We start from the raw sequence: 26,070 nt of genomic DNA, 5'->3' as shown, positions 1-26,070 counted from the left end.
AGACGTGATTTAAAAGTAAGTAGTAAATGACACTCGGAAGCTCCATCACACATTTTAACCCTTTATTTGCATAACAGACTGTAAAACATGTATAGAAATAATAAATAAATGGCTCCTATGTAGTTTCAAGGGGGAAAAAAACAGTTTTTCTTATCAATCGAGGTTTTCTAGAAGTGTTTTTGTATACAGTACACTCCTAAATAGACATTTATGTCTGTGTTGATTAGTTTCTTCTTCATATTTACACATTCAGTACATTGTTTTATCCTCTTTTTTTTTCCAAAGAGCCAGGAATTAACTTTAAAACATATGTTTAAAATGTTTATTTTCTGTGATATTATCTATGGTGAATTTGGACTATGTGAGACTTCATATTATGGTCCTATTGTTTTTCCAGCTAATACTTTCCAGTTCTAGTTATCTGCAGTATCTTTTTTTAAAAAAAAAACATTGAGGCAAACATAAATAAACATTTTATTTCAGTGTGTTTAAGCCGACAGAGCGCAATAACAGAATTACAGTGATTCTGACTGTGTGAGAAAAAACTTTGCAATTTTATCTAAAGACTATGCATGTACATGTGCTAATAAGTGGACAAGAGCAGCTGTCCATGTACACCTTGGATACGTGTTTTAGGAGAATTGTTTGAGGTGGGCTTTAAATAAAAAAAACACACAAACAAAAAAAAAAAACTTGAAAAGTGAAACAAACCCGTTGGGTCAGGTCAAATCGAGTTCGTGCAGAGAGTCAAAGGTCCGAACAGGACGCCAAATAACACCAGAAAGTAGATGAGTTGTCAGCATTTTAGGCAGTTTATTTGAAAAACACATACAAAAAGATCATATACAAGACAATAAATAAAAAAGAGACAGAACAGTTTGGGTTAAGCTATGCAACTTTTTGCATCATCATTAGTAATAAATACAGTACAAAATCCACCCAGAGTGAATCTAAAGATTTTCCACAATATTCACTGATCATGTTATTCTTCATTATGATTTAGCTATTGCTTTCATATTATTGATACATACTTCTACTTTTCTATAAAATACTCAAGATCATAAAACATTGCGCGGTTACAGCAAAACAGCAGTGTGTTGTACAAAGATGGCCACTTCCCTTTTTCACTGGCAGGTTAATAATCAACATTTTTTCAGCAGCAAAGAAACATCTGAAATATTCAAGAAGGTACAGCATCATATTAAACACATCTACAGAGCTACTCCCACATACACATAGGAAAACCTGAGAAGGACATGCATTAAAAAGCTTGTGCTTTAAGTTCTACTGTTCATTCCGGTTCATCAGCTTGAGTTAATACTATGGCTACTGTCCAGTTCGCTCTGGAGTATTGGGGTACACTGTGGAGGACATGGGGTAAGGCCAGTGAGAGCACGAAATGAAATAATAATAATAATAATAGTAAGACCAGCCAGCTTCATTCCAATCCAATACATGTTATAGTAATAATTTGCAGGATTAGTAGAGTATTAATAAGAAATGCACACCGAAAACGTAGTTAGCTTATTATACCCAGGTGTAAAACACGCTATCTATATTGTATAACCACAGTACACCAGAAATTTGCTCAATAAGACCAATGGCTCAAGTTAGCATGTTAGATACTTCCCAAATATCCCACACAAAGCAACTGCCAGCGATACATAAGGACAAATAATACAGCTCATTATGTGGGTCCTAAAATAAGAATAAGCTCTAAAATTGAGATCCAGATATGATGGAATATCATGAGCATGGTCAAAATAAAACAAAAAATTGAATATGACTTGATTATGGGAAACAAAGCGCATAACAAAAAAGCAAGCTAATTGTGAAGCCGTACTAAGACAAAAAAAGGGGGGTTGTACCCCGTCGCCTGCTTTAAATCAAAGCAGGGGTGATGTTTTAAAATGAAAATAAGTCAAATAAAGCAGTGATATGAATGGAATGTAATCCAGATCAACAGCACCATGCTGGCTAGAAAATGTGTTGGGAAAACGTCCCCCCAAGTCAATTTTTCAACAGGTTTCTTTTTTTCTCCTTTGAAAAAGAAAACACAGACGGCATGCAGAAGCATCCCCACCGACCAATGCATAATGAGGTATTCTTTTTTTTAATATTTTGTGTTATTTTAAATAAATATATTGATTAAATTGCAAAGTTATGAGATAGAGACATTAAATATTCCACCACGATAGCTAGCTAGCTACAGTTAGTAATAAATAATGATTGTTAAATACTTAAGGCATCTTTAATCACAGCATTCTATGTGAACTAGCAAAACCTCCATTTTCATCCATCTGTAGTTTTTTGGATGGAGGTTTTCATACAAAAAAGAAAAAAAAACGCAACACAAACAGTCAAGTTACCCTCCAATAATACACAAGGAAGCATGAAAATACTTGTAACTGAATCGAAACACAAAATCTAGGACAAGAAGAACCCACGCCACCAAACCAAAAAAATCAGGCAACTCCATATTATAGTGCATTTACAAAACACAAGCTACATTATAACAACAATAAATATGTTTTTGCAGCATTGCAGCTTTTTCTTCACTATGGTTAAAACGGACAAGGACTCGGCATATTAGTACCATGTCCAAATTGGCATGTGAGCAAAAAAAAAAAATACAAGAAGAAAAAGAAAATGGCAGAAAAAGACAATTGAAAATAAAAATTAAGAACAATTGTTTGGTATTTTTCAAATGGATGGCTTTTTCTCCCTTTCACCCTCCTTCAAGTGAACTACGCCGACATGGTTCATGCATGATATAGAGAAAACGGCTTCTATCACTGAACGTATCACAGTTGTTCTAGCAATACCATACACTACTACCATGGGGGGAAGAGGGGGAGTGGGGGACAATCATACACATTCTAGCACATTATCACAGGCAAACTAGTTTTTGTATTTTCCCTGTAACACCAGATACACAGTCTTCTTTTTGATCAAACAGTGGGAGCAACTTAGATTGAAATGAAAAGGAGCACGACAGAGGCGATTCGCTGTAGATAGAAATCACATGTGCTTGTTTGATAGGCAATAAGGTTCTGGTAATGTCGGATTTTTAGTCACTCGGATGGCAAGACCTCAGGCACTGCATCCTCAAGCCCATGCCGGCCTCTCATGGCATGTGATCATGCCATGAGCGAGGCAACAGAGAAGAGTTGCGGTTAGACACGGATCCGCAAGCAGCTCTTTGAATCCCAACAGGAGAGAAATGCTACATCGGTCTGAGATCGGTGTCTGAGCGCAACTTTGGTCTACTCGGATGGAGTGGGGAGGGGGGAAAAGGGGTATTAGGTGCATTCTTGTCCTCCTCTATGAATGAGTGGGATCATCAGAGTCATAGTATACGGTTTACATGCACAGACACAGTCCCTGTTTCTACTGCTCCACAATATTAACGACACAGCCCAAGCCTGCCATACAGCATGCACATCTGAGGCCTCTGCTCTAGATAATAGAGGCCCGACTACGACACTACACAGATCACTGGAAGCCATGCCTGCAGTTAGCGGGTTTAGCATCAACTCTGATGGCATCTACTAACTGGAAATCCAAAACCATGTTAGACAAGAAAGAGGGATTTTTGGCCTTTTTTTTTTCTTTTTTTTCTTTTTTTAACACAGCTAACTCTTTCCTCATGATTAATCAACACGCTGAATATTCTCCCTTTTATCTGAGCTGTATTCACCCTCTCTGTAGGTTTATTTTTCACAAACATATTTCTCAAAAGGCTTTTGCTTGCTACACAACACTGTTACTCTGTAAATACTTATTCAGTACTATACTCCATTACACCACAAGCGTTCAGCTACGAGAGTTCACACCAAACAACCTCATGCTAATCATTTGATAATGTTCTGTACAGATGTGCTGAGGGCTTGGGCAGAGTGCAGCTTAAAGGATTTTTCACAGGCCTGGGGAGGGGGGGAGAGATGTAGTGGCGGAGAAATGGCCTTAATACGCCACACTGAGCTGGGGAGGTCGGTTGTCAGGGTGTCCTCTCTCGATGGCGGTATGGAGACATGTACACAGGGTGCACAGAATCTGTGTGTGAAGCCTCAGCACATCTGTCCATCCGCTCCTACCTTTCACAGTCCATTCACAGCAACCATCAGTCCAGCCGCATATCGATGCATCAACCCCTCGATCCCTCGCTGCGTTTGTAGGTGAGTGTGCTTTGTTGATCCCTCTGTCACAGCTGTCTCAGAAGGCAGGCTCGTTGAGTGATGCAGAGGGGAAGAGAGGGGTGTTTGGCAGAGCTTCCCCCCCCCGGACGGGAGGCAATGGAGAATTCACAAGACCAGATCCGAAGCTGCGGGAGTCGACCGGAGCTATCAACTGTCGGGGGTCAGTTGGGTCTCAATGTCCACTCTGCAGATGGGGCACTTCCTGCTGGTGGCCAGCCATTGGTCCACACACGCCTGGTGGAAGAGGTGCATGCAGGGTAATCTCCTAGGGACACAGAAGAGATACAGTCATGATTTAACTCATTGAAACCTAAGCAAATGATGCCATTGATTTCATTTAAAAAAAAAAAAACATGGAAAAACGCAATGAGAAATTTAACAAGAAATAACCCAAAAATTAGCAAGAAATCACTAAAAAAGTTACAAGAAAATAACCTGAAAAAAAGAGAAATTGAAAGAAAAAAACAATGAAATGACCTGGGGGAAAAAAAGCAAAAAAAAGACTTTGCCATCTACCTTCTGCCTGATTCAATGTAAACGGAAAATTACATGAGCAAAGATAAACAGTTGTGTTTCAAGCTTTGTGACAGTGTTTTTTTTCTTCTTTTTTTTTAGATAATCCAATAAATTGTTTTTTAGTTTATTTGGTTTACTTATTTAGTTTAGTTTATTTATTATTTGGTTTATTTCATGTTTATTTATACTGGAGAGAATTGTGTTTACAAAGCAGTCTCTCAGATTAGGATATAATCTTTAAGATTGGATTCTTTGTTCATTTATATTTGGAGACTAATCCATGTCAAACTGTTGTCTTAAAGCTTTGATGTTTTCTGTCTTCAGTATTTTTTAACATTTCTGCTGTAACATTAATCAAATTATTAAATTAACAGCAAAATAACCTTTTAGTATTTTTATACTTAAGTAATAGTTTCAGTCATTTTTTTAAGCAACAGTGCCAAAGAAATCTCTGTTTTGAGCTTCTCTGGGGATTTTTTTTCCTCACATAGAGATTGATAGTAATCTAATTATCTTTGGGGTTTGGACTGTTGATTGGATAACACAAGACTGCTGATTGGATAATTTGATTAGGTCATCTACAAACCTGAGATTCTTTTTTTTCATACGTTTCTGAATTTTCATAGACAAAACAATCGATTTAGACAAGAAAGCAATCTGCAGATGAACTGAAAATAACAGTTTGCCTGCTCCCTGAAGAAAAACATCAGTTGATTGTTCTTATTAATCAATTTCTTTTTCCTTGTTTTGTTTCTACTTCTTAATATTTTCAATATCAGACGCTGGATGTTTGGTTCTGTCTTGATAAAGTTGGCTGCACTGTGTAAACACCAGCAACAATGATGGAAATAAGTCTGAGATTTAGTTGTTCTGTCCCTGAAAAAGTCTAATATACTGTATTTTATATGAGCTGGTTATGAGATGACAAGAAACAAAATCTCAAAAGATTGTCATAAGCAGCTGCGGATGCTCTGCTTAGTAAGTTAATACCCTTTAAATATCCTATGCGCATGTGATTCGTGGGTGCTGACATGCTCAGTATCCAGATTGTGTTGCGAATAGATTGACTTGTCCAACTGTGGTTCACATTTAACACCAGAATGCATCTCAAGTGACGTCTTGGGATCAAATTTTACTTTACATTTGATTTTATCTGTGGGGAAACTGCGACTGCTGCTAAAATCCACATTTCTTTTCACATTTCTTTAACTTGAACCTTGTGAACTCAACAAAGCCTGAAACATCATGAATGATAAATGCCTGAAAGATCAGAGAATTTTTGGATTCTCAACACAACAGGCTGCCAAACAATCAACAAGAAAACTGTAATCACTGTATCACTGTTCCTTTTCTTCTTTCAAACACAAACATACCCCTGACCCCCGAAAACCTGAAGCTTTGACCATCTTTGTTCTTCTCTCCTCTCTTTTCTCCTTCACAGAGTAAAAAAATAACTTCCTCTGTCACTTTGCCAATTCGGCAAATCACAACACTGGACACACATCATAAGATTGTGTGAAATGCTAATGTTGCCTTCAGGCGGTATTTTCACGATGAGGTGCTGGAGGAAATCCTGTGATAGGATTTTCAAACCTGATGCTTTGAACTCACATGGCAGAACCAATTTACGGTTAAAAACTGCTAAGACGCCATGACTGTGCATCCATTCTGACGGAAAGCGGCGTGAATATAAATATATAAATTAGCAAATGTTGTCTGAGGAGACAAAAGACCTCAAGCAGCTTTCCCCCAAACAACCTGAAACAGTAATTGGTCACAATACTGTGTAAGTCCACCGCATTGTAGAGGCTGGACGTAAAAACAAATATTGTGGACAAATGAGACATTCCATAAAGTCTCCAGGATTTCAAGCCAATGCAAAGCCTCACCAGACAAGAAACATATAAAAAAAATTTTTTAAATCTTCTAATCGACAACGAACTCACCAAAATAATCCTTTTTGGGAAACAAGACTAATGAACAAAGTACAGCTGAGGTTTAGGGTGTGCCATCAGGTTTGCAGAAAAATTACCCCTGAACCAAAGTTTTAAACATTGAAATTTTGACCTGAAGTTATTACAGTTCATCCCAAGGAGGCAATAAATGTCTGAACTAAATATCATGATAATCTCTTAAACCACTGCCCCGATATTTTACCAAAAACTAGTGACGTCTGTATCCAGTCTCAAAGCTCAGCATCATCCGATCAAGGCATTTTTGACTGATCTGTATCAGCTACACTGAACTTGAACCTAAAGCTTGTCTGTTGTTTTACATCACCTGTCACGCAGGTATTGTAAAGGGAGAGAACAAATTGTAGAAGGATGCATCTAAAATGTTTACTACATATTTTAAATTGTGAAACTAAAGCAATCCAACAACCACAGGGTTCCTACAGCTTAGGCTTAGGGCAAGTGAGGTTTAAGACTTTTTCAGACTCTTTAATGCCACTAGGATGCAAATTTAAAACTAAGTTTACAACGACCAAAATTAAAAAAAAAAAAAAAAAGTAATAATAATAGTGAACATGAGCCAACATCAAAGTATTTTTAAAACTTTTGAAAGATTTATTTAGGCGATTTTAATACCAATTAAGCTCTTATTTTTTTAGATTAATGAATTCATTCCTTTTAAGAATATTTAAGGACCTGTGGAAATACTGCAACCACATTTTCCGAGGTGATTGTGACAGAGCTGCGTTCAGTGCTACAAATATGCTAATTAAACATGGTAATTAGAAACTAAACAGAGCAGAGTGAGTTCACTCAGGTAACTCAGGTAAAGGCTGCACAGAAGTAACAAACACTGGAGGATACTTTTAAAGGAAAAGAAAGAGACATTTCCACGAGAGGGCAATAACACCAACAAGATTACAGAGACGGTAACAGAATTCATCACTTTGGATGACCAGCACATCGCTGTGGCGGAGACTGCAGGCTGACGCTGTCAGCTGGAGCTTTTGGTGCCACTGTGTGCCCTGCCTTACCCTAACTGATAAGAGCTATTTATAAAGACATATTCTAATATGTTTACGAGGTTTTTTTGGTTACAAAAAACAAACCAAAAAAACAATGCTGCACTAAAAAGCCTTTTTTAAAATAATAATATATATATATATTTTAAACAGGAGGAAACAGCTTGGATACAGGCATTTTCCTTAATGCATTGCATCACATTTGATTCATTTTCATAACTTTGATGTACTTTAAGTATGTATTGTGCAAATGTATCATCTAGAAAAGTATTGGATCAGGACTCATTAGTAAGAACTAATACTCAATATTAAATGACTTAGACAGAGACTGGGGGCAAAAAAATTGACTGGGACATCCCAACTTGAAAAACCACAAATGTCACCTGCTGGTGGCACTACAGGAAGTCATGCAAAAATTCATGGCAATCAATTAAGTAAATGTTAAGACATTTCAGAGTGGAATAGAGTCATGGACTGAGTCATTAACAAAATAACCAGCGGTCTGACATTGCCATACCAATGCTTTAAAACTGCTGAAAGCTGCATGTAACTGAGGACAAGTGAAATAAATATCTCCCCTTTAGAAAACAACACATTGCATGTACAGCTTGTGTTCACATCTGCATAACCAGCATTCTCCCTCTTTGAACAAACAAAAGATGAGCACATAGCTGTACCTGACATCCTCGCCATCCTCCAGCATTGACAGACAGATGGTGCACTTCTCATCGGTGTCCAGCTCCTCATCATCCAGACACATCTTCAGGTCCTGGGGTATTCTCTGCAGAGAGCGAGAGGCAAACAGACTTTAATTATTAAAGTGTGTCGTGCAGCGGCGTGTTAGGAGCTGTTTATGCCACGGGTGTCTCTGAGTCAGCCCAGACAAGAAGAAGAAAAGAGTCACCTCATCGTGCATCTGAGAGGGGGGAAAAAAATCAGATGGAAAAGACTCAATTACTTCTTCTCACTCACATTGTACCAAATGATCTGACACTCTTTCCACAGTATTTGGGTCATATTCTGTGTAGACGGTTTTTTAAATTCATTCCACGCACATATCTGCAGACAGCTGGATGACTCATCCCTCGCCTTGAATTGTGCACACTGCAGACCTGTCTCACTAATCTGCAAACGGAAATTAGTCTGACCTTTGAACTGCTGCGAGAATCATGACCTTCTTTCCACTCTCGTCTTCGCTCTTTGATCCTTTCGACCCAGCGCTGCCCTTTTCCAGCCCCGTCTCTCACATCTAGCTCTACTTATTTCTTGCCCACTGCCTTCATCTGCACCACGCCACATCAAAAATGATCAGCTCAGAAAGTAAAAAGCTGACTACTTTTCTTTTTACCTTTTTGTACTTATGAGGGAAAGTGAATCTCTCTATGGTGGTTTGGACCGCTCCTCGGTTTACACTGCCCAGCCTGTCCTCCAGCTGCAGGAGCTCCTACAAAGGAAGCATATGTCTTTTCATTCTTTTAGGTAGGTAGGTTCAAAGTCATTGCATTTGCCTGCCAAGATAAACAAAATTAACATTTGTATAATAAAATATTCAAATGCAGACGGCTTACAAGCGTGGAATACTAAAATTAAATCGTGGCTTCAAGGAACAGGAAAGAGGCTCTCAGAAAACAATTGCATCTTGTTAAAATGAAAACAAATGTCAGGAGATTAAAGGCAGTTGGACCATTTGAGGCATCTGGAAGCCGCAGTAATTGGAAATAAGAAAATCAGTTACACACTCAAGCCTGTCCAGAGCATTGGTCACAGAGAAAACAATGATAAATGAGTGTAGACTGGTGTGTCTGCCGAGGAAAGAGAGAGAGGAAGCAGCGGCACGAACCTCGTAGCTCTCTCTAACAGCAGACGCGTGGCGGGAGGGGTTGAGACTCTGCAGAGCCAGCAAGTGCAGCTGGGGATATGGGTAGTTTCTGATCTCGTGGACAACCTGGAAGATGACAGATAAAAGGAGCTAGAATCAGCTCTGCAGCAGGATTCAGAAAAAAGCTGTAACTCAGGTTATCCCCGGTTGCTGGGTATCGAGATTATTCTGAGAAGCCCAGAGGAGAGTCGCTGGGAGTTCATCGAGACAAACATGATTGATTGTGCTGAGGCAGAAGGAGCTCACCACTTGTGTTGAGGCATTGTTTCTAGGGAAGTGGTGCATCCTAGGAGAGGTCAAGTAGTGCTGATAGTGCTGCGGCAGCGGATGGATGTGATACTGGTGGGGGGGCAGCCCAGCATCTACACTTAGATCCCTGCACAGAAACCGAAAAACAAGTCAGCCAATGGCACACAAGTTGTTATTGCATGTTTCTGACAAACTGTCTTTTTATACCAGTGATTTCTTTGTAGCACAGTGGCCATTCATAACAACAACAGCAGTATTTAGGCCTGTGATTCCCAACCAGCGGTACTCAATTGTGGAGTAAGCTCAACTAATTGAAAAAGTGGGCTGTGTGTTGAGAGTGCATGAAAATAATCAAGCAAGGCAGAAAAATCGAAGCAGTTTTGGTAAGATGTTTTTGCAAAAATTACAGACTACAGTTTAAACCGAGGGGGAAACCGCGGGTGGGCGCTATCCTTCCAAGACAACATCATCTTAATATCAGTGGTAACCTCTGTATGAGCGCAGTGCAGAGTGCCAGAGAGAAGCTCGCCAGTGGGATACACACACGTTCCACCATGCACACGTAGCCAGACCGGCTCACCGCAACAAACAACAGAGAAAACACACAGATTTTATTCTCTGCTCAGGATGTCACAGGAAACACATTTACATTTGTTGGATTCATTTGTGGTACCATTTAATTTTTTACTGTTTTGAGTCTTGAAATGTCAGTTTCCCCATTTTCAGTTGTGCCTCTGGAGGCCTTAAGATGTGTCTACATTTTTCCATCAAGATTTCCTAAACAGTTACAAGCCATTGGTCCTGTGAGTGGGATCTACTTTCCCCAATTCCACGTAATAGCTTATTTGTTTGCTATTTATAGCATCTTAATCAAGTATCTATTGCTTCCTAGTGCAGTCTTGAGAGAAATATAAGAGATAAAATACTATACGTCTGGGAGCATTTCCCAAGTAATATGAAAGCGATTAAAAAAAAAACAACATTTTTTTCCAGAATTCTTTTTACATCTGTGATTTGGTGGATATATTGTCTGTTGTTCACATTTTGCCAACCACTATTGTATCAAAACATTATATCATTTTTTATTTTCAGTCTTCTGAGGTTGGTGTGGGTAGCTACAGCTCATCTAACCTGTTCAGTATAAAACTCCTAATTTGTTAACATTAGCAAGACATGTGCAGTGTTTACTGCCAATGACACTTATGGTGAGAATGGTTTTCTTTGGGATCCTTTTCAACTTGGTCTTAGACATCTTTCATTTGGTCCTGACCCAGATTTGACAGCAGTCTGGAGCAGTCAAACTAAGAAAAAGCTAACAAAAAAGGATGTCCACCTTAAAGTATCATGGCTGCAGAAATATGCAATGTACTTTGTGCAAAAACAAAGTAGCTGGTATTGTTTGCCTTTGTAACACTTCTTACCGTGCAAAAGAAAATCTGTTAATGTTACATTTGGTGAGATGTGTATGGTGTTTATTCCCAATTTCAGTGACTAATAAGAGTTGATTTGCTTTGGGCTCATTTTCTACTTCAAATTAAATTATCAGTGGTGTGAAAATGAGTGTTATATTATTTTGTATCGCTTATTAGGAGTTTGTTGGTACAAAATCGAAACTTTAATCATAACAATGTACTTTTCTAATATATATATATATATATATATATATATATATATATAATAAATATATATATATATATAAGTTTACTGCTTACCAGTCTGTGCCCTCAGCCAGGTAGCGGGGCTGCTGCACCACAGGCTGAGGAGGGACATGAAGAGGGGGCGCAAACTCATAGCCGGGCCGCAGTCTGTGGGGCTGGTGAGGAACTCTCTCTGGGGTGCGTCTACTGAGACAAATAAACAAGCATTTGAAAACAACCCAGAAAAAGAAGAAGAAGAAAGAAGAAGAAATGGTCGATATAATACAGTCTCCAAAAGTCTGCTTGAACCATGAAACTGGAAACATTTTGTCATTAAAGGGATAGTTCCGATTTTTTAAGTGGGGCTGTATGAGGTACTTACATATATTCAGTGTATTACATACAGTAGATGATGGTCTGTGTGCCCCCAGTTTGGAGAAGCAAACTGGAGTACCGACATGAAAGCAATGCACTGCTGTGGAGGGCTCAGCAGCAAAACATATTTTAGCCAAAAAGAAATCAGTATCAGTTAAAGTGTACACTACATTAAAATATTGTCACCACTTTACCTTTCGTCAAACAGCATGTTGTGGCCAATCTATGCTCTCACCAAAGCCACCCGAATCCACTGGCAAAAACAGTAATTTTAGCTCATTTAACACAGAGCTGCTGCTCTACTGCTGTTCAATGTCAAGTGAATTCAAGTCAATTTTATTTATAAAGCCCATTATCACAAAACATGGCTAGCCTCAGAGTGCTTTACAGCATACGACATCCCTCTGCCCTTAGACCCTCACATCGCCAAAGGAAAAATTCCCGAAAAAGAACCCCTGAAACAAGAGGGAAAAATGGAAGAAACCTCAGGAAGAGCGGCAGAGGATAATGAGAGATCCCTCTTCCAGGACGGGCAGACATGCAAAAGATGCCGTAGATAACAACTGGTTTACAATAATGACAAAAAAGAAAAGAGTTAGTTAGTTTGTGTAATTGTTTGACTTTAGTAAATCCATGCTTACCCTGTAAAACACCAAAATCACACAATGACACAAAGTAACCAGCAGATTCTGTGTTCAGTGATGTTAAATCATTGTTTTTCTCAATGGAGTCTGGCTTCAAAGAGTGCAATATAACAGCTCCAATTCCCAGACGGAAAATACTGTCTGACATTAAGGTAATGCTGTAAAAATAATCTAAATATAGCAAACTGATATTGATTTTTTAAGCGGTTAAAATTCATGTTGTTGCTGAGCCCTACGCAGCAGTACATTGATTAGCTTGTGTGTCAGACTTCAGCCTTCGTATACAAACTGTCCAAAATCTACTGTATGTAATACACAGGGTTACACATTTTTATGATCAAAACTTCAAAACATTTCCCCAAACCCTACTTCAGATTAGAGCTCTGCCTCCTGGGCCACAGCCAACACTGAGGATCACTGAAACAATGACGTTGCCAAAACTTTCAATGATTTTTTTCACTGATCCCATGACTTTCCAGGCCTGGAAAATGTGATTGCAAGATTCCATGACCTTTCTAGGTTTTCCAATGGGAACCCTGAATATACTGCCTATGTATGTGTACCCCATACAACCCCCTTACAAAAAAAATCTAAACTTAAATTATTCTTGTACTTTTAAATTCCCCTGCAACTGTGCGTGGATACCTGGAGGGTGGCAGGATGTGTCGGTGCTGGGCCTCGAGGATCTGCTGCTGGAGGAGGTATTGCTGGTGTAATGCCTGAGGTAGGAAGGGAGGGGCAGGGATGTCCTGGAATTGGGGGGCGGGCATGGGGTTGAGAGGCGGGTGGAGCGGAGGGCCATGCTGGTGGCCGGGTGGGGCCAGGTGGGGGTTAATGCCTGACTGTGGCTGCCCTGGGTGGGGCATGGGGAAGTCCATGGGCAGCGGGGCCTGAGGACCTAACTGGAAGTGCCGGCAAGAGGTAGCATGGCTGTGCTGCTGCTGTTGCTGCTGTTGCCGGTTGAAATGGGATCCTGTGGGGGGATAAGCAGAAGTTGTCAGGCACCCGAGGGGAGAGATTAGCTGGAATTAATTGTGGGTGAAATGTGGTGTCACTGTGTGTGTGATATAGCATGTTAATGAAGCCCTACCTCTTACCTAGGGTGAAAAATACTTCTGTGGGGGTGGGAAAATGATGGTTACCACAAGTACCATGAACATGACAACCGTTTTTGGGTCCTGCACACAAAACGCGAGCTTTTCCTTTCTTTAATTGCATTTTCCGACCTCTGGTTCGACTCCTGGTCTTCTGATTCTCACACTGGATCAGAACAGATGAATTTACCACACCGTAAAATGTGTCTGGTTGATTTCACTTTTTAAAAAAATCTAAGAAACCATTTGCCTTAAAAATATCTTTAGTAAATATACTATTAGTCTTGATTTATGTTAACTTTATTTTTAATTGTTTAGTTTACTTAGAATGTTGTCATATTTTATTAGTTTTTGTGAAGTTGTTGCAACTAAAATAAGACGAGTTAATTCAAATCAATCTCTCCAAGTTTTAGCAACTTCAATAAACCAAGTTTTGCAGAGCTCACAGACCTAACTTCATCACTGCTGAAATCCTCTTTGTGATGATCAAGTAAAGTCAAATGAACTTGGTTTACTTAAGATGCAAATAAAGTCATTCCACTTGTCATTTTTAGGTTGCAATAATTTCACAAAATAACGTCTATACAGCTACATTTTAAGTACACTTAACAACTAGATACAAAGTAAATTATAGTTGTGATTACTTTTCTTTTTTTAAGGCAATCGGTTTCCAAGATTATTCTGAGTAAGATCAACTTGTCAGATTTTCCAGTGCAGTATACGGTTTTCAGCGCGGCTCAGTTCTTGTAAATTCTGCAGCTGACAGTGGGTCAGTGCACCCTGAGTAAAACCTTTAGTACTTGGCTGTCTATAAGATAATTAAACTGTTACAGGTGCCAAGTCTCTATCTATATAACCATAAAGAACAATTCCTTCCTTCTTAAAAAAGAAACCAGACAGTAAATCTGCATTACTACACATCTGTGCTTCACTGAAACCTACTATATCTTTGTGACACATACGGTGTAGCTCTACTTGTTCTTCTCCCATATGAACATTCAGGAGTAGAGAGGAAATAGCTTGAATGCTTTTTTTTTACTCTCTCCAACCACAGCTATTTGGCAACTGCAGTGAACAGACTGCTGTGGAAACTCAACAGGGAGAATACAGACTTTCTTGTGCCATGGTGCAATATGGTTTTAATACTGTGCTTATGCTTTCAAAAGACCTTTCTGATTATGGAAAAGCTGAGAAAATGCAATAACAGATTTGATTAGAAACTTTTGAGGAAGTCCCGGCTAGAGGAAGGCATGTTAGGTCTGCAGTGGATTCAATATACTGTGCTCTGTTTCGTCCATCTGGCAGAAACTAAAGCAGTAAATTTTACATAAGTCTACCAGTTCAGATATTAAAACTGTGCAGTTCTTAGAGATTTCAGTGCATTTTGAGTTTAATCTTCTTTAACAGTGAAAAAGACATGAATTCTACTGTAAACAGTGATTTTTTTAATAAAAATCATGAGGAAATAGGCAAAGTCTACATTGCATTTACTTGAAGTACGCTTGAAAAACGCAGTGTGATTTCAAAAACACACACAGCAAAAAATAAGCAGTGTGACCTTCCAGCAATATTTTCAGGTCGTCAGTGTTGCCGGGCAGACAAGAGGGCGACCTTGCTGCCGCGGGGTCAAAAAAAAAGCTCAAGTCTAGATTGTAAGTAGCACACTGCGTTTTCAAGCGTCTCAGTGAAAACGATCACCATGAATGACAGCAGATAGACTCATTCAGGCCCTGTGATGGAGGAAGCGTGGAAATTGTCTATCTTTGTCACAGCGGGAGAGGAGGTGGGTGGGGAGGGGGTGGAGGGGCGGGGGCAGGTAGGGACAAGGGAGAGGGAGGACAATAAATGGAAATCAGCAAGAAGCACACTGAAGGTTAGGAAAAACACTATATTCTTTATTGAAAAATATTAGTATATGTGGAATTTGTGTAGTTTTTTTCTTGTTTGTTTGTAATAATAGTATAAATCCATGCAACAAAAATAAACAACATAGACTGAAGGCAAGGCCCACCATGCTCCATATAGGGTTAAAAAGAACAAAAGCGGCATCCAATGAGCAGACGTGTTGGCTACAGCACATGATTTCAGTACAGCAGGGTACATCTTTACTACAGAAAGATTACATTGGATTTTCACTAGTCAATGTAGAAAAACAAAAACCAAAAAATTATGAATCATAAATGTGACCATGCATTGAAAGTACTATTACCAGAACAAAAGGTAAAGAGAGACCACAACCAAACAATAAAGACGTTATTACTAATAGAGGATCTCTTTAGCAGTGCAGGAAAATAGGCATCCCTGTGAAATGGATAGCATTTTGGCCTCATGTTAGTGGGGAAAATTGGGAAGTGATGAACCACCAGTGAGCATGTTTTGCTTGCGTAAATATTTAGAGTTTAATTTGCCCCTAAGTGGCAAACGGCCCTGACAATTCAGTGTGATTCAAAGCTTGAAATTTGCAAAGGGAACAAAAGGATTACACAAAAATGGAGACAGTTATGGCAGGTTGTTGTGTGCAGGTGCAGTGTACCTTCAGTCATTTCAAGTGATCAAATGCTGACAATAAAAATGGCATGCATATGGTTCCAATTTGCATGCTTTTCTTTTGTTCATTTGTTTAATTTAGGTCACTTTAGTCATGTACATTGCACCTTGTGTGAAGAGAAGGAAGATGAGCCAAATTCTGGTGTTCAACGATGCAGTGCAGTATTTAAGATCATGCAAAATGTATCCACTTTACAGGAATTTACAGCATGTTGTCTATCAAGACTGGATGGGAGGTACACAATGACATTCAACTGATATCTAAAAAGGAGCTAAAATGTATTTACTCAGTGCTACAGCAAATTGACAGAAAAAAAGGACAAAAAGGTGCTCTGTACTACGTGTTAGCTATTGTTTTAGTCTGCTTAACATGGAAAGTCTATGGCTGAATACATCTCGGGAGGGGGTGCTTTTTAATACCAATGTCGTCTTCTGATGGAAAGAGGAAATGAAGAAGGGATTCACAATACAGCTAAATGCAGAGAACAGGCAGAGGCCACGCCACACCACACAGCAGCAGATGATCATTAGCTACACAATGGGGGGGACGACAAAGATCTGATAAATGCAGAATGTAGAGCCAGCCTCCATACTATGAAACAGGGAAATAAGAACAGAAATAAAAGCACAATGAAATCATTGATGCCACTGTTATGAAATTAATGTTACACTGTAGCTTTATTGTTTAACTGTGACTCGGGGTCATTTTTTGCAATTCGGCAGCTTCAAACAAACAGCTGCTGAATTGCCAATTAGCAAATAATGCAAAAAAAAAAAATAGGCGACTGTAATGGCTCGGAAGTCCACACTCGCCGGGCAATTGGCCATGTATCGATTGGCCAATTGACACGGATAATAAATACTGAAATCACGGTGGAAAGACGGCGAGCGCGAGCACAAGCAGATGATCTTCAAATGACATCATCCAGGCACAGATAAGCTGACTGGCTGGAAAGGCTACGTCTATTTTGCGGTATTTTTACAGTGCAAATGCACGATAGCGCCTCGGATTAAATAACAACACGTTATAGTGTTACTGAGATAAAAGTCGCATCAATAACATGCATCTTAAATTAACATTGTCTGACATAAGCGGGGACGTCTGTTTTGGACATTTTTTTTTTTGGACAGCACGCCCCGTGCATGTGAAATCCTTTGTGAGAAATGTTTCCGTTCCATGACATAGTCTGAGCCAACGAGCCAGTTAGCTTATCTTCAGCGGCGGTATTTCTCTTAAAATTCGGGTAAATTTCACCCGGCAAACAACATCATTCGGTTGTTTATATTCATGCGCAGTTAATATAAATTAAAATAATATCACGTTACGGACAGTTTCGCGATTAATTTGACGGTTAGTTTTCAGAGCTAACCCGACGGCTAAGCTCAAGCTAGCTAGCCAACAGCTGCAGTGAATATTAAGATAAACAGGGCACATGTTTTGGATCGATATGAATATTAATACCGTACCTCTGTTTCTTACTGAGCCGAATACAGGAAGAACCAGGTATCCGACATGCACTAAGACCATCCTGGGATCCTTATCTTATGATTCCGCCGGGTTATTTGGAGAGAAAGAGTAGTAGTAGCCCATGCGGATCTACATTCAGGCGGCTGGTTGTTGCTGGCTGGTTAGCACCACAGGCAAACCCAAACGACCGTCTGACTCGCTGCTCGGCTGGCGTTGACAAAAGCAGACATGTCATTTAAGGTCCGGAGCAAAAGAGGGCGATGTTGCGGCACCAAAGCTGGAGGTATCTTTAGGTTAACTATCCAGCCTTTTCAGTTCACTCTGATGAAAAAAAAATGTATATAGGCCTATAAATCGCCTATTGTTTCATGAACGGACGAAAATGTTACACAGACACTACATTGAAAAATATTAAACTTTATCCTTGAACTCATATTGATTGAGATTTCGATGGCAAACTTTTCTATTTTTTGTCCAAGACAATAAACATATAATCCAACAAAAGAATATTGCACAAGAAAACAGTCTGAGAAAATAACTGATCTATAAACGAAAGTAAAAGACATACAACGCTTTTTATGTGTAAAAATACTACATCAAAAACATATTTGACCTGTAAACTCCCATGGTTATCTTTAACTTAATAAAGGGTCTTATTGCCTTTGTCCCTTGTGGAGACTGTGCCCCTAATCTTATTGAATCTCTTTTATTATTGGAATTTATTACCAATAAAGTATGTTCTCATATATAGGTTAAAGCATAACAAGTTTAAATTGTTTACTTTACAAATCTGAAACACTGCTATGTGTTGAACTGGGCCGCATTATACTGAAAATAGCTAAGTATTTTGAATACTTAACTATATTTAAAAGTAAATACCCCAGTACTTTAACTCAGTAACAGTTTGACTTAGATACTTCCACTTGTATTGGAGTACTATTTGACCACTAGTATCTATAGTTGTTGAGTTGTGGTAGAGTTGAGAACAAACCAATCAGAGTAAGCCAAATTATAACACACCAGAAGCAAAACTACATGACCCATTAGGTCACAAAAACTAAAACACAAAGCAAAATGCAATGCTATCTGGCCCTAAACAGACAGTACACTGTGGCAGATTACCTGACGACAGCGACTGACATTAAACACAGAACTACACTGACAAAGCACACACTTAGTGAGCACCACCTGGCCATCGAGACAGGCCGATACAAACAATCATGGCTCCCCAAAGAGAAGCTCTTCATTGCAAGCAAGACAAAATCAACACAGAGCTGCAATTCCTAACAGAATGTGCAAAACTCGAGCCAGTCCAAACAAAAAATTCCCCCAATTCAAACACAGACATCCTAATTGTGACTTCATTACAAACATAAACAAATGACCATTCCTGATGGGAGAGCACAGAGAGCTGCAGCCTGGCAGCAGAATACGTCTTTACCTGCCACACTATGACACACACACACACACACACACACACACACACACACACACACACTATCACACTATCACACAGTTTACTATTATTATTTTATTATTTGCAATATTATTATCATTATCATTATATTATTATTATTGGGTTTTTTGTATTTGTTGTTGATGTCCATCCATTTGCTCAGTTTGCATTATATTTGGTTGTTGATACAATAATAATAATAATAATAATGATAACAATCATAACTTTATTTATACAGCACATTTAAAAGCAGCTGTTTACAACAGACAAAGCAAAGGCAGGAATTCAGGGAATAATAAAATATACATCAACAAGTTATAGTATAGTATAAGTTATAGTATAGTGTAATTAGGTATAGTTGTTCTTGCTTTGTACTGTTCTCTGTTAAAAACAGCTGCTAAAATGCGTTTTGGCAATACTGTTTCACTCTGGTCATGCCGATAAAGCCTCTTTGAATTTAAATTTGAATTTGAGTTGTGAACTGACAATAAAGTTAAAAAAAATATTGCATGCAGTATCATCTCCGTGCCGGCAGGGGCAGAGTTGAGCAGTGAATGAGATTTAACGTCAGTGTCACATAAATAGAAGAAGAGTTCATTCAGCCATTACATTCAGTCAGGTCGAAGCCGCTGGTGCTGGAGGACAGGTCATTAGCAACCCGACAAAATGTTATCCGTGAGAGTTGCAGCAGCTTTGGCCAGGACCCTGCCAAGAAGGGCTGGATTTGTAAGTATTTGAGTTGAATTATCTATTTCTGATGAGGATGTTGCAGCAAGTTTATCAAATATCCGCGTGAACCTTGTGGGCGTGAAGGGTAATGTTAAGGCCGCTAGCTAACTTGTCATCGGTTCAAAGCGGCATTGCACGCTGCTAAGCTCTCCTGAACGAAAGATCGCGTTAATAATATTGAAATCGACGTACTGAATGTGTTTGTTGAAGTTGCCCTTGTGAAACGCCAGTCTTTGTCCTGCAGCAAGCGGTGCTAAAGTTAGCATGCGAGCTAATGCTAGCTACCAGCTAACGGCTCATTCAGCCACGCTCTGAAGGTCAGGAAGCCTGACAGCGCATGTCGGCTCCGCTGCACACAGTCACACCAGCTCTGCTTTTTAAAGTGCATGTTTTTAACTGGCACCGCAATATGTGTTGTTGACTTTTCTTTGCAATTAACGATCGATCGTGTTATTAAATCAGGTGTCCAAGGCTGTTCCGGCCGCTTGCGTTGGGGTCAATCACCTCCACACACACAGACCATGGCTGCAGAAGACAGGTGAGAAAGTCAAAAACAACATGACAGAAACTTTATCCTGCACACTGTAGGCCATTTCTCAAAGGTGACTGATGAAGGTCAATGATTGCACTATTTTTACAGAACATGCATAGTCAAATTTACATAATAGCATTCAACAGGTTCATATGTTTACCTGCAATCAATGGTCAGACAAGCTCATCAGTATTTATAAATATGTTTGTAAAGACTTTCAAATATATAGCTTACTTTAAAACAACAAAAACAGTCTGTAATAATAAGATTTATAACTTGCATGTGTTGTCTTTGACAGGCACAGCTGAGGTGTCCTCAATCCTGGAGGAGAAAATCATGGGAGCAGACACCTCTGCAGACCTGGAGGAGACCGGACGTGTGCTGTCCATCGGTGACGGTATTGCCAGAGTGTACGGGCTGAGGAACGTCCAGGCAGAAGAGATGGTGGAGTTCTCCTCTGGACTTAAGGTATGTATGAAAGGATATTTATAAAACACAGATGTTTTTTTCCGCAGGCTAAGTTTTAAATGCACTGATTTAAAGCTACACTAAAGACCAATTCTAGTATTTTCACACAAAGTTCAGTCATCTTGAATTGATAAAACTGAAAGAACATTGTGTACCTTTTTTAAAATGATACAGGAAACACCAGCATCTTCAGTTTAACTTTGTTTTTATCTTTTTATATGTAAAAAGAACAGAATAAAACAAAATTTCTGCTAATATGATTGAATTTTTTCCTCCAGGGCATGTCTCTGAACTTGGAGCCCGACAATGTTGGTGTTGTGGTGTTTGGTAACGACAAGCTGATCAAGGAGGGCGACATCGTGAAGAGAACTGGTGCCATCGTGGATGTCCCTGTTGGTGAGGAGCTGCTCGGCCGTGTGGTGGACGCTCTGGGAAACGCCATCGATGGAAAGGTCACTTGAGCCAATTTAACTTATGTTAAAGTAAAAATATCAAATCACTATTGATGAAACTTAAGTTTTGAGCATTCAGAAGAGCTGAAAGGACTGTTAAAGCAAGAATAAATATAGATTTTTCCCTCCTGATTAGAGTAGATGTGTAACTGTCTTAACACCAATGAGACGTAAAATTCCTGATTGATCAGAATTGAAATATTAGAGTTGTTACTTGTTGATGTTAAATCGCACTGTTAGCACACTTGTTGGCACCTTGATATATGGTTTCATCTTTAAAATGCACATTAATTTTGTACTCAGGGCCCCCTGGGTTCCAGCACTCGTAGGCGTGTGGGTCTGAAGGCCCCTGGTATCATCCCCCGTATCTCTGTGAGGGAGCCCATGCAGACCGGAATCAAGGCTGTGGACAGCCTGGTGCCCATTGGCAGAGGCCAGCGTGAGCTGATCATTGGTGACAGGCAGACCGGGTAAATATTTGGTCATAGATGGATATTTTTCTGACTATTTGGACATGGTGTCATTCTCAAAGCCAAGGTTTTACTGTAAAAGCAAAGTATGCTATCTGAATAATTAATCTCCACTCTGCAGAAAAACCGCCATTGCCATTGACACAATCATCAACCAGAAGCGCTTCAACGATGGAACTGACGAGAAGAAGAAGCTGTACTGCATCTACGTCGCCATCGGACAGAAGAGGTCCACCGTGGCTCAGCTGGTGAAGAGGCTGACTGATGCCGATGCCATGAAGTACACCATCGTGGTCTCTGCCACCGCCTCTGATGCTGCCCCTCTGCAGTACCTGGCCCCGTACTCCGGCTGCTCCATGGGAGAGTACTTCAGAGACAACGGCAAGCACGCCCTGATCATCTATGATGATCTGTCCAAGCAGGTAAAGACCCAGATAGATTTTGGAAAGTAAACCAGAAAAAAAATTCAAATGTGAGATGATCAGTTCACGAATGTCTTGGTAAATTCAGGCAGTGTTGCTAAGTGCAGTCTTGGTTAAAAAAAAAAATAATAAAAGAAAATCTCTCCTCCTCCTCCTCCGTTCAGGCTGTTGCCTACCGTCAGATGTCCCTGCTGCTGCGTCGTCCTCCCGGTCGTGAGGCTTACCCTGGTGATGTGTTCTACCTGCACTCCCGTCTGCTGGAGAGAGCTGCTAAGATGAACGACAACTTTGGTGGCGGCTCCCTCACTGCTCTGCCCGTCATCGAAACTCAGGCCGGTGATGTGTCTGCCTACATCCCCACCAACGTCATCTCCATCACAGACGGACAGGTTTGTACTCATATTCTTGGTTATGGCTTATGGTTTTGCCCCAAAATTGAAATATTCTGCTTAATTTTCTGTTTTCAGTAAAAGTTACATTGTAATATTTTCATGTGTTTGCTGCAGATCTTCTTGGAGACTGAGCTGTTCTACAAGGGTATCCGCCCCGCTATCAACGTGGGTCTGTCTGTGTCCAGAGTAGGCTCTGCTGCCCAAACCAGAGCCATGAAGCAGGTGGGTTTTATTTTAAAATGTAGATATCACCTGAATGTTTTAGCTCAATTTCAGAACTGGCTGTTTTACAAAGTTGTGTTGTGCATACAAGTGATTTACTTTGGTGGTTTGATACACGGAAAAGCATATAAAGAGCAGAAAAAATTAGACTGAAGATGTTTTAACTAACTGTTTAAAATGAAAGAGCTAGGCAGGAATATGAAAAAAAATATTCTAGAGGACGTGCAAATGTTCTCAGTATTTAGAATAAAAAGAGCTTGCAATTTTTAAAGTAGTCCAGACAAATGTGTGTTAATGTTATGCATTATTTCTTCCCTGTAGGTGGCTGGTACCATGAAGCTGGAGCTGGCTCAGTACCGTGAGGTGGCTGCCTTCGCTCAGTTCGGCTCTGACCTGGACGCTGCCACCCAGCAGCTCCTTAACAGGGGTGTCAGGCTCACTGAATTGCTCAAGCAGGGACAGTACTGTGAGTGTCAACCTGTTGTACAGTTTCTGTTTCCCCAAGAAGTATAACAGAAATTCTAAGCTGGTGTTTTATGTCTTAAAATTCAAAACTAACCTGACATCCCTTCCTCCAGCCCCCATGGCCATCGAGGAGCAGGTCACAGTCATCTACGCCGGTGTCAGAGGTCACTTGGACAAGATGGAGCCCAGCAAGATCACAAAGTTCGAGAAGGCTTTCCTGCAGCACATCCTCAGCCAGCACCAGGACCTGCTCGCTGCAATCAGGTGAGAAACAAATTCTCAGCCATAACATGTTTGAAGAATCATCCACAAAAGCAAAACACAAGTTAAACATTTATTTGCAGTTCGAAAAGTGTTAATTTGACCTGATTTGTTTTCTGTTTCAGGGCTGATGGCAAAATCTCAGAGGCATCAGACGCTAAACTGAAGCAGATTGTATTGAGCTTCCTGTCCAGTTTTGAGTAATGGATAGCACTTCTCTTGATCTTCAGTGCGCTACCCGTCTGTGTCCCCGTTATGCTTATATATGTGAACACACTGAAGGCCAAAACCTCCATGTACAGATTTCTCCAAATAAAATTTTACAACCCTAACGAGCTGTAAAATTCTTCTGTGCACATAACTGCAGTGAGTTTAGTGTTTTAGGTTTGTGCCCTGTGAGCAGATCTCACCAGCGGCAGAAGACAAATGTGAACAAACACACAACGCTTGAATTTGTGTTTGAGTAAGTCAGTGTACCAAAACTTAGAGGTGACATGCAAAACAATCCACCATCATAATTCTGTTTACTGTAACAAGTTGTTCATAAGAGCATTATATTTAAGAGGGAAGTGAGTATGTTTAGACTGGACAAGTGTCTGTTTTGCTCCTCACTGTTTTCAGAGGATGGAAGGACTGAATTGTAAGCCCAGTTTCTCAGCTGTGCTTTTGCGTGTTGGGGTGAAATGTTTGATACTATGGTAATAAATTCAGTGACATTGTCACATCAAATCCAGCTTGTATTGTCCTCTGTTATATCCCATGAGGCCGTGCTCCCAGCCACTGACTTTGTAAAGTTAGTACAGAGAGAAATATTTGTGGCTGAGGTCTGGCCTGTCACATCTATATTGCATTCAGTGATATCAATGCACATTTTACTTTACACATTTGAAATGGAGCAAGAGCTTTGGCATTTTTTCTGCAAAAGATGATGGAAAATGCCTAAATAGTAAACAATTAACTTTTATAATAAATTAATCTGCATGTTATTTATGGGGGTAGATGTATATTGTTTTTTTTAGACGATACCTATACCAATTATTAGAAATAATTAAGACTAATATTTGGAACCGAGAAGCATTTTCAATAAAAAATGTTGAAATTTAGAATTTGGAGTATAACAAACTGCAACACAAAATAATTGTTTAAATGCCTTTAGCAACTGTCTAATCAAAACTGAAACATTTAGTATCATAAATGGCAAGTTCCTAGCATCTTTCTTTTTTTTTTATAAGTTAAGTGAAAAATAAATAAATACAAATAGCTTCCTGAGGTTTAACAAGGTGAACGTTCCTCCCATACTGACACTTTGTATGTATGTATTGCAGACTGCCCTCCATGGTATTGGTTGAGTGTAACCAACTAATTTTAACTAATTTTATTGCATTCATTGAAATAAATCACTCATGCACATAATAGGCAAAATGACAAATATCAACCAAGATCATAATCTTTTGACCCCAGTCATTTATTTTCTAATCATGCTATAAGTTGGGGAAAAATACCGATGACTACTTCAAATCATTTGTTTTTGTCTGACCCAAAGATAGTTAATCTAAAATAATAAATGAGAAAAGCACCAAATCTTCACACCTGCAAAGCTCTAACTAGCGAATCTTTGATATTTAGTTGAAATGATTATCTAAGCAGTTACCAAATTATTTTCTATACAATAAACTGATGTTTTTCTGAATGTGTAAATTGGCACTTGTGAAGCAAACTGTGGGCAATGTAACATTGGGTGCAGCCTTTGTATCATCCATGTCCAGTAGGTGGCCATAGATGCCAAAAAGAAGGCTGTGCTACTCAGACTCGACAACAGTTTGCAACCTTATCTCTTAACCAAAGGTCATTTCAGCATGAGTCACTGTTAGTGGACTGCATCTGTCCCTTGCTGTGTTTGCTATGTAGTTTTGAAAATTAATTTATGAGTTTATATTTTGTGATAACGTTATCAACTGTACCAACATACATACATGCCACTCTGGACCACATATCCCAGCATTTAAACAGGAGAATGAGCAAAGCTGCTGAATCCCATTTAACTCACTATCTACTTTTATCTCCTGATGTAGGAATTAAATTGTATGCTGTAAGTTATATTTCTCAAATTTTTTTAAAAGGGAAGGAGAAAAAAAGAGGATGTACCACCTAACGGTTGTATGCCTGCACAAAACAGTCATGTTGCAGTTACAGTTTACATCCATGTCTGTTCAAACTCATTTGAAGCCATGATAGCCGACAGTGCAGATCACATCTATACAATCACAGATCTACACAATCTGCACTCAAGGTTAGTGCCATTAATTCAGTATCTGACCAAATGCCTCCTCTTAAATGGTCAGAAAATGTTTTTACAGAAGATTTTGACGTCATTTGACCTTTGATCTTATGGTGTATAAAATTTTCTCACTTCATCATCTTATCATATTAGACATATGTGAAATTTTGTCATAATTTGCATGTGAGCTCCAGAGTCATGGAAAAAAACATGTGAGGTCACAGTGACCTTTGACCTTTAACTACCAAAATCTAATCAGGTCATTGTTCAAGTGCCACATTTGGAGAAATTCCCTCAAAGCATTCTTAATTCTAATCATGAGAATAAGACATACGAACGAA

At 39.4% G+C, this 26,070-nt stretch overlaps 2 protein-coding genes across 6 annotated transcripts; one reads left to right on the top strand and one right to left on the bottom strand.

Annotated features, from left to right (window-relative positions):
- Positions 1-793: 793 nt before the first annotated feature.
- On the bottom strand, positions 794-17,887 carry ark2cb (arkadia (RNF111) C-terminal like ring finger ubiquitin ligase 2Cb). 5 transcript variants are annotated; one of them, XM_088076609.1, is made up of 9 exons: positions 17,582-17,871; positions 13,571-16,645; positions 13,119-13,446; positions 11,530-11,661; positions 9,815-9,944; positions 9,530-9,634; positions 9,038-9,133; positions 8,367-8,470; positions 794-4,464 (listed from the first exon to the last, which is right to left on the bottom strand). In XM_088076609.1, the coding sequence occupies exons 2-9, from the start codon at positions 13,689-13,691 to the stop codon at positions 4,347-4,349; spliced, it is 1,134 nt and encodes a 377-aa protein (XP_087932735.1). In that variant the 5' UTR covers positions 13,692-16,645; positions 17,582-17,871; the 3' UTR covers positions 794-4,346. The 5 variants fall into 5 exon arrangements, with proteins under 5 accessions (XP_087932735.1, XP_087932734.1, XP_087932736.1 ...); XM_088076608.1 differs by having other exon boundaries at positions 13,571-16,706; positions 17,582-17,869; XM_088076610.1 differs by having other exon boundaries at positions 11,530-11,658; positions 13,571-16,706; positions 17,582-17,869.
- Positions 17,888-19,628: 1,741 nt separating this feature from the next.
- On the top strand, positions 19,629-23,783 carry LOC121944834 (ATP synthase F(1) complex subunit alpha, mitochondrial-like). The gene is made up of 11 exons (XM_042488750.2): positions 19,629-19,764; positions 20,230-20,305; positions 20,598-20,767; positions 21,046-21,219; positions 21,523-21,689; positions 21,811-22,111; positions 22,276-22,500; positions 22,618-22,725; positions 23,047-23,191; positions 23,304-23,454; positions 23,577-23,783. The coding sequence occupies exons 1-11, from the start codon at positions 19,705-19,707 to the stop codon at positions 23,653-23,655; spliced, it is 1,656 nt and encodes a 551-aa protein (XP_042344684.2). The 5' UTR covers positions 19,629-19,704; the 3' UTR covers positions 23,656-23,783.
- The last annotated feature ends 2,287 nt before the right edge of the window (positions 23,784-26,070 follow it).

This window comes from Plectropomus leopardus, chromosome 4, assembly GCF_026936395.1.
Source record: "Plectropomus leopardus strain MGB_pleo_1.0 chromosome 4, ASM2693639v1, whole genome shotgun sequence".
In the NCBI taxonomy this organism is placed as follows: domain Eukaryota; kingdom Metazoa; phylum Chordata; class Actinopteri; order Perciformes; family Serranidae; genus Plectropomus; species Plectropomus leopardus.
This window is presented reverse-complemented; position numbering and strand designations above follow the sequence as displayed.